The sequence below is a fragment of the Meles meles genome, chromosome 19 (assembly GCF_922984935.1).
Source record: "Meles meles chromosome 19, mMelMel3.1 paternal haplotype, whole genome shotgun sequence".
NCBI lineage: Eukaryota > Metazoa > Chordata > Mammalia > Carnivora > Mustelidae > Meles > Meles meles.
Genome location: NC_060084.1, coordinates 11,969,778 through 11,978,916, shown reverse-complemented (window position 1 = coordinate 11,978,916; position 9,139 = coordinate 11,969,778). Strand labels below are relative to the sequence as shown.

At 44.7% G+C, this 9,139-nt stretch overlaps 1 protein-coding gene across 2 annotated transcripts in view; it reads right to left on the bottom strand.

Annotated features, from left to right (window-relative positions):
* Positions 1-306: 306 nt before the first annotated feature.
* The window catches only part of WDR59 (WD repeat domain 59), a 96,373-nt gene continuing 87,540 nt past the window's right edge, over positions 307-9,139 (bottom strand). Inside the window, exon 27 of one of the 2 annotated variants that reach the window (XM_045987800.1) lies at positions 307-1,362. In XM_045987800.1, coding sequence (XP_045843756.1) covers positions 1,127-1,362 — 236 coding nt within the window. In that variant the 3' untranslated portion in view covers positions 307-1,126. The remainder of the gene's footprint in view (positions 1,363-9,139) is intronic. The other variant, XM_045987801.1, reaches the window with a different exon arrangement.

Below are 9,139 nucleotides of genomic sequence, written 5' to 3'. Positions count from 1 at the left end.
GGGAGCCCAAATGAAGAGTGGTAGGAACTTACCGGAACTCAGACAACCTGCCCAGTGGCAACAGGAGACTGGAGTGTTAATGCTGTGAAGCCAGCTCATTTTCCTTTTGCTAAATGAAATGATTAAAAGACTCCTGGGATTGGGCTCCTGGGGGGTGTAGCCAGTTGAGCACCCAGCTCTTGGTTTTGACTCAGGTCATGATCTCAGGGTTATGGGATTGGCCCCGCATCAGGGTTCGTGCTCAGTGCAGAGTCTGTTGAAGATTCTCTCTCCCTTTTCCTCCTCCCCACCCCTCCACACCAGCCCTGTGCCCTCTCCCTAAAATAAATGAATAAATCTTAAAAAACAAAAAACTCTTGGAGTTGGAAAGAAACTTAAAATATCAAATTCTATTTTATCCTGTCTGATGACAAGAGTAAATCAGCATTCCTTTGAAAATCTAAGCAGACTTTGGTCCTATCCCAAGGAGTTAACTTCAATTAGAAAAAGGATTAAAAACAATTTCATTCAAACACTGTTCAATCATCTCCTTTTTCTCCCCCCCAAACAATGACCTGACTTTTATTAGCCAAGGGGAGGGCAGCTTGAAGAGAAATAACAAACATAAGACAAATCATTAGGTTCCTTAAGTACATCATGTATTTATAATTTAAGTGTCATTTTTAAAAGGCTACTATCCATCAGTTCATTGAAACATACCAACTTGTATCACAGACTCCCTTATCAACTGAGTTAATGTCCAGTGTCCTTTGGCTCAGGAGACCGTCCCTTGTATCTGACCTTGGTCTGAAATGGCATCAGAAAGGATGCTGTTCAGTGGTTTAAGGTTCACACCTTGAAGGTTAACACGGCTCTGGAGGCAGGTGCTCCTTTTCAGGAAGATTTCCACCTGGCTCTGTGGCTCTGCACATCTGTCCCCTCCTTCCCGGTGACCTCTATGCCACCAACAGCCAAACGGAAGAGAAGCAAAAGCTCGTGCACAGCCGGTGTGGTGGCAGTCTTTGAGGGGTGCGTGCTCCAGTCGGGCCGGGAATGACTTGCTGGAGCCTCCCTCCTGGTGGAGAGCTAGTCATCCAACATTCATGGAGTCCTCTGGGATTGGCGACAACTTCCCTGGTCCATAAGTTCAGAATGTGCTTTCAAGCAGGCAGTGACATCCACACCCGGTGGGACACACCTCCTGGGTCCGAAACCACTCCATCATGTGGCTGGTGTGCCCACCATGCCCGCAGGTCAGGCAGAAATTGGATGATCCTCGTACCGCCACGTGGCAGATGGCACACTGGAATGTGAAGCCTTTGCAGACGGCACACTGCGTGCCGCGGACCTCGCTCCGGCAGTGGCTGCAGTACACGCCGAACTCTGCAGGTGGGTGGAGGCGGCCAAAACAAGACACACGGAGGGTTAGTTCTGCAAAACGAAACTGGGCACGGTGAGTGAGAATGATGTCTTCATGTGAGGAGTCTGCAAGGATTCTATTACAACAGAGATTCTTTTTTTTTTTTTTTAAACAGCAGATGCCCTTCTTCCACAATCTTGCTGAGTCTTACAAAGACACGCTGCTGTCGCTGCAGGCTGGGTCCAGGGGGACAGTGCAGCAGATAGATGCTGCTGGGAGGCCCAGGGTGAAAAGCCCAGGCGATGGCTACACTTCATCCTCTCCTAGGCTGACGGCTGCAGGGGCCTGGCTCAGAGAGGTGGTCGCCAACTGTTGGCTGACAGAACTGAAGGACTCAGTGACACCCAGCAACACCTGATCACTGTCACCAGTCCTCCCGACTTGAACACCAAAGGCCAAGTGGCACAGATGCGCCGTGTCAGGATCCTGCAGTCAGGACCGCCGGGTCCCCAGCAACCTGGAAGAGACCCTGAGGACTAAGCCCACCATCTGCATATCCTAGTGTACCCCAGGCATGACCTCGAGTCCAGGTGGCCCATGCGGATCCCCCGTCTCCCCTACCCAGCTTCCAGTGTGCTTCCCCAGGAACAGACCACGGCCATACACTCTCCCCCGACGGCGCCCTCTGTCTGGCCCTGCCTAGAGCCTGCTGCCTGCCGCCTCTGCGGGCCTCCACAGGAAAGGCTGCTTCCATCTGGGGTCCCGAGGAGCGCTGGGGTGGCAGCGGCAGACCCGGGCCCCATTACTGCCTCAAGACCACCACCTCTCCCCTGGAGGAAATGCCACCTGGCTTCGCCACCCTTGCCTCTTCGCTGCCCTCACCTGCGGCACTCTGGACACACATTCCCAAACCTCATTCTCTCAGGACTTCTGTTCTTGGTTCTCTCTCTTCTCTTGACCCCAGTTCTTGGCACCATCCCCGGTGCCTTCAAAACCCACCCCACCCCTGAATCTCTGCACACCCGACCTCCTCAGCAAGGGCTGCCTTCACCCTTTCTGGCGACAGTTTCCCTTGAGGCCAGACCAAATGACATGGGCCAACATTTTCATCACATTTTTGCAAGTCTCCCCAACTCTCCCTCCACGGCACAAACCAGAACCCCCAGGCCAATGAGCGCTACCAGCTGCCTACCCCACATCTGCCTCCAGCATTCCTGAGGGAAGGTGCGCCCACAAGATACGCTTCTCACTAAATACACGACAACAAAGCAGCAGACTCCCAGGGCCGCACCGCGGTGGTGCTGCCATTTTCCCAGGGTGCTTCTTGCCTCCGCCACAGCCCGTGTGCCCCTGCACACCCAGCGCTCCCCGCTCTCACCTGCTGGCCTCCCCTCTTCCCTAAGAGAAGCCTTCATCTCCAGCCACCAAACCTTCAAATTTTCCTACTTGTTTCTCTTCTCCTTCCACCTCCTACGACAAAGGAAGGCTCGTTTCCTGAACCTGAGCCAATTTCTCTGACTCAGGACAAATGGCAGTCACAAAAATGCACCAGTAAAGACTTTTAAAATACATGGCAACCAAGGAAAAATTTTATGATGGTCCTAGTTCAGGTAAATCCTGAGATTAATTAGGCTGGTTTGATAAGTTTGGTGAGAAATAGCCATGTCTTGTCCCTCTACGCACAACTTTTAGGTAAGAGTTTGGTTTATGTTCTTGTGAAAAGCCTAATAGTTTAAATTTCTTGAATCTCCTTTACTGGTTTTATTGGTTGGACAAGATTCAACCTTTAAAATTATGAGAACGTGAAATTTGTGTATTCAATAAATTGAATTATGTCTTTAAAAGGGGGTTGTTCTTTGACATTTGGGATAACTGTAAATGAAAACCCAATTACTCTCCAGATCTATCGGGGTAAAATTATTAAAATGTCATCTCCCTGAAAAACTCAGTATGTCACTAGTAACTGTGTTTCTCCATACTATGTCAGCTTAAATGTGATCTCTAAAATCGTTATTAACTTTAAGACCTGAACTAATATTTCATTTACTTAATAAATGAGTCATTTGGGGAGATGTAGCTAATTTCTAAGTGGATATAAATTCACAAAGGGAATACAAAAACACTAGTCACTACGTGTAATTTTAATATTTCTCTCTTGCCTCTTATTGTTCTACATCATGGAATGGTCATTAGTTGAGAAGGACTGGCACGCATCTGGGCCATGCTGGTGTACAGATTCACTTCCTGCCACATGTGGAAATACAAAGGGATATAGAGTTTGTATAAAACCACAAGCTGTCAAGGTGTCTTTTCCAGGAACCCTGACAAACTTGGGCAATCTCAGGGAAGGAAGCATATGACCACAGGTACAGGCTTTGCCTGGGAAAGCTGGCAGAGGCGAAACAGAGCATTCCTGGTTCTCAATGGACAAACTAATAAGGACAATAAAAATACGTCTGGCACATAAATGATCAAATTATGATTCCTAAGGCTTTATGAAACCCCCAGACAGAAGCCAGCTCCCAAGACTTAACACCATATGACCCTACATACAGAAGAGCTATGTGGATTAATTACCAACAATTACACAGATGTAAATAAAACCAGCAAGATGAATAAGATGTTAAATTAATAAACATAGAAGCAGAAAATGGCTGAACAAAATTTAGGTGAGCAGACGCACGCCTCTGGGGCAAGATTTGGGGGGCGTCCCAAACACCTCACCTGTGCCGCCATAATTACCAAGCACCACATACCACAAAAAAAAACTAAAAACAACAACAACAACAACAAAAAAAAAAATCAAAAATCATCTTGTAGAGGAGCAGCAAGATAGCAAAGGAGCAGGAGACCTGAATGAGGGCCCAGGAGTTCAGCCAGATAGTTATCGAACCATTCTGAACACCTACAAACTCAACAGGAGGTTGAAGAGAAGAAAAGCAGCAATTCTAGGAACAGAAAACCAACCACTTTCTGGAAAGTAGGATGTGTGGAGAAGTGAATCGGAAGCCACTGGAAGATAGACCGCGGGGGGAGGGGCCGGCTCCCGGCAGGTGATACAGCAGAGCACAAAATCAGAACTTTTAGAAGTCTGCTCCACTAAGGGACGTCACTCCAGAAGCTAAGTTGGGGTGGAGCCCTTGCGGGGCCACTGTGGTCTCAGGACTCTCAGGGTCACGGAAAGACAGGGGTGTCTGAGTGTGGCAAAGCTGCCAGGTATTGGACCGGGAAGCCCGCCTCAGAGTCGGAGCCAAGGTCAGGGTTCTCAGCTCAGGATTACCTTAAACCGGGATGAGCTGGCAGGGGATGCACAGGTGGTAGATCTGGGGATCCGGGCAGATCCTTTCTCTTCTGGGAGAAGCGGCGCCGTGCGCAAGCACGCTACAGGAATCTGCTGCATTTGGAGACTCCAAACAGGACCAAGTGCCAGAGATAGAATCACTCGGTCACAGGCCAGGTGAGCACAGAATGCTGCTGGAGACCAGGGAGATGGGAGGGACTAATGGCTTTTCTCTGAGGGAGCACTAAGGAGTGGGGCCCCAGCTCTCGGCTCCTCTGGCCAGAGATTGGGCGGCCGCCATCTTCATTCCCGTCCTCCAGAGCTCTACGGAAAGCGTTCAGGGAACAAAAGCTCGGGAGCACGAACCTGGACAGATTACTTAGCCTGACCCCTGGGCAAAGGCGGTGCAATTCCGCCTCAAGCAAAGACATTTGAGAAATCACCCAACAGACCCCACTCCCAGAAGATCAGAAAGAACATCCAGCCAAGACCAAGCTGACTGACTGATCACTGAGAACTGTGAAACTCCAAAGCTAGAGTAAAGAAATATATATCGAATTCATTGCTTATTTCCCATGATTCTTTAGTCTTTCAAAGTTAAATTGTTTAAAGTTTACTTATTTTCTTATTCTATTTTTAAGTTTTCCTCTTTTCTATTTTAACATTTTTTAACTATTTTATCTTATCAATACCTTTTTAAAAATCTTTTAAAATTTTCATTGTTATAGTCATATTCTGTTATAGTCATATTCTTCCTTATATTTAACCTTATTTTTTGTATACATATAGGTTTTTCTTTCTTTAAAATTTTGGGATACAGTTTCTTCTAATAGATCAAAATACACTCTAAATCTAGTGCATGGCTTTGTTCTAGTCTCCAGCCTGGTCACATTCTTTCACCTTTTTTTCTTTTTTAAACCAACTTCTTATCTTAACAATTCCTTTTTTAGAATCTTTTTAAATTTTCATCTTTACAGTCATATTCCATCCCTTCATCATGTTTACCCTTATTTTTGTGTGTGTGTGTATATATATATGTATATATATATATATATATATACATACACGTTTTTCTTCCTTTAAAATTTTAAAAATTTGGGAGGTAGTTTCTTCTAATAGACCAAAATACAGCCAAAATCAAGTGTGTGATTTAATGCAATCCCTATCAAAAAACCATCTTTTTTTTTTTTTTTCAAAGAAATGGAACAAATAATCCTAAAATTTATATGGAACCAGAAAAGACCCCAAATAGCCAGAGAAATGTTGAAAAAGAAAACCAAAGCTGGAGGCATCACAATTCCAGACTTCAAGCTCTATTACAAAGCTGTGATCATCAAAACAGTATGGTACTGGCACAAAAACAAACAAATAAATCAATGGAACAGAATAGAGAGACCAGAAATGGACCCTCAACTATGGTCAACTCATCTTTGATAAAGCAGGAAAGAACGTCCAATGAAAAAAAGTCCCTTCAACAAATGGTGTTGGGAAAATTGGAGAGCCTCATGCAGAAGAATGAAACTGGACCATTTCCTTACACCACACACAAAAAGATAGACTAAAAATGGATGAAAGGTCTCAATGTGAAACAGGAATCCATCAAAATCCTTGGGAAGAACACAGGCAGCAACCTCTTTGACCTCAGCCACAGCAACTTCTTCCTACACACACCACCAAAGGCAAGGGAAGCAAGGGCAAAAATGAACTACTGAGGCTTCATCAAGATCAAAAGCTTTTGCACAGCAAAGAAAACTGTCAAAAAAAAAACAAAAGACAACGGACAGAATGGGAGAAGATACTTGCAAATGACATACCAGATAAAGGGCTAGTATCCAAAATCTATAAAGAATTTGTCAAACTCAACACCCAAAGAACAAATAATCCAGTCAAGAAATGGGCAGGAGGGCGCCTGGGTGGCTCAGTGGGTTAAAGCCTCTGCCTTCAGCTCAGGTCATGATCCCAGGGTCCTGGGATCGAGCCCCGCATGGGGCTCTCTGCTCAGCAGGGAGCCTGCTTCCCTTCCTCTCTCTCTGTCTGCCTCTCTGCCTATCTGTGATCTCTGTCTGTCAAATAAATAAATAAAATCTTTAAAAAAAAAAAAAAAGAAAGAAAGAAATGGGCAGGAGACATGAACAGACATTTTTGCAAAGAAGACATACAAATGGCCAACAGACACATGAAAAAGGGCTCAATGTCACTCAGCATCAGGGAAATACAAATCAAAACCACAATGGGATACCACCTCACACCAGTCCGAATGACTAAAGTTAACAAGTTAGGAAATGACAGATGTTGGCAAGGATGCGGAGAAAGGGGAACCCTCCTACATGGTTGATGGGAACGCAAGCTGGTGCAGCCACTCTGGAAAACAGCATGGAGTTTTCTCAAAAAGCTGAAAATAGAGTTACACTATGACCCAGCAAATGCACTACTGGGTATTTAATCTAAAGATACAAATGTGGTGATCCAAACAGGCATCTGCACCCCAATGTTTATAGCAGCAATGTCCACAGCAGCCAAAGTAAAAAAAGAGCCCAGATGTCCATCAACAGATGAATGGATAAAGAGGATGTGGTATATATGCAATGGAATACTATGCAGCCATCAAAAAATTGCAATGATGTGGATAGAATAGAGGGTATTATGCTAAGCGAAGTAAGTCAATCAGAGAAAGACAATTATCTTATGATCTCTCCGACATAAAGAATTTGAGAGGCAGAGTAGGGGGTCATTGGGGCAGGGAAGGAAAAAATGAAACAAGATCGAAGCAGAGAGGGAGACAAACCATAAGAGACTCTTAATCTCAGGGATCAAACTGAGGGTTGCTGGGGGGTGGGGAGGGCAGGGATAGGGTGGCTGGGTTATGGACACTGGGGAGGGTATGTGCTGTGAACTGTGTAAGACTGATGATTCGTAGACCTGTACCGCTGAATCAAATAATACATTATATGTTAATTTTAAAAAATGAAAAAAAAAATCATCTTGTAATGGAGATGGTTTATTAAAAAAGTGTTCTGTCTAGGACTATCCCTTCAAGATAAATGAAGCCTCAAGTCCTTTCTATAAATATAACCCCTCACATGAAACCAATTTTATCCCCAAAATTTGCTGCTGATGTGGGATGACCCTTGCAGATGTGATGAGCCCAAGAGGAAACTGCTGGTTTCCAGCAATTTTGAGACTAACTGTAGCCCTGGTAACCCCGGAGTATTTCTCTTTCAATATCTGCTGTTTGCTAGATTTGAGCAGTCCAATTCTTCCAAAGTAATAACTAATAAAGAAGAAAATACATAATGCTTTTGTCTGTGAGTCTCTCTTCCATAATCCCTCCCCTTTGAAATCTTGCAATACCATTTGCAATGGTATTAAGACTCACTATTCATGCTTCAGGATCACTGAAGTCTCCATAAGTTCCTGTTTTACTTCTCTGATTGGAGACTTTTTGACAGCACCCCCCAAACCATACCTCGTGTTACCTTGCATGGCCAACAGAACCTGGCATGATGCTAATAATAATAGATGTCATAAGGGTGCAATGTATCATTACCTATCTCTGGGATTCATATATTTTCCTGAAAACTAATTCTAAATGACAAATTGCTCCAGGCCTTCATGACTCTCTCTGATAAACTTCCATGCACTTAGATGCTCTGAAAAATACAATGTCCAAATAGCATTTTGCATCTACATTCCCTCAAGTACATACACCAAAATAATCCATATTAAAACAAAACTTGTTTTTCGATACCTAAATCTCCATATTACTCTGGCTTGGTTTTTGGTTTTTTTTGGTTTTTATTTTTTTAAGGCTTTAAGTCATCTCTACACCTAACATGGGGCTCGAACTCACAACCCCAAGATCCAGAGTCACACGCTCTACTGACTGAGCCAGCCAGGCGCCTTGTTTGGGTTGTTTTGTTTTGTTTGTTTTTAGATTTTATTTATTTATTTGACAGAGAGAGAGAGATCACAAGCAGGCTCAGAGGTAGACAGGGAGAGAGGGGGAAGCAGGTTCCCTGCTGAGCAGAGAGCCCGATAAAGGGCTCAATCCCAGGATCCTGCAATCATGACCCAAGCTGAAAGCAGAGGCTCAACCCACTGAGCCACCCAGGCGTCCCTTGTTTGAGGTTTTTTTTTGTTTTTTTTTTTTTTTGTTTTGTTTTTTTAAAGATTTTATTTATTTATTTGACAGAGAGAGATACAAGTAGGCAGAGAGGCAGGCAGAGAGAGTGAGAGGGAAGCAGGCTCCCTGTCGAGCAGAGAGCCCGATGCGGGACTCGATCCCAGGACCCTGAGATCATGACCTGAGCCGAAGGCAGTGGCTTAAACCACTGAACCACCCAGACGCCCCTTGTTTGAGTTTTTTAACTGAAACCACATGTATACAACTTAAAGAGTCAAATAATACTATACGTTTGATTAACAAAACCGGCATTCCCTTCCACCCTCTCGCCCCCCCCCAATCACTCCCGGAAGAAATCCTTCCAACTCATTTAACTTTTTATTTCTACCTTCCATCT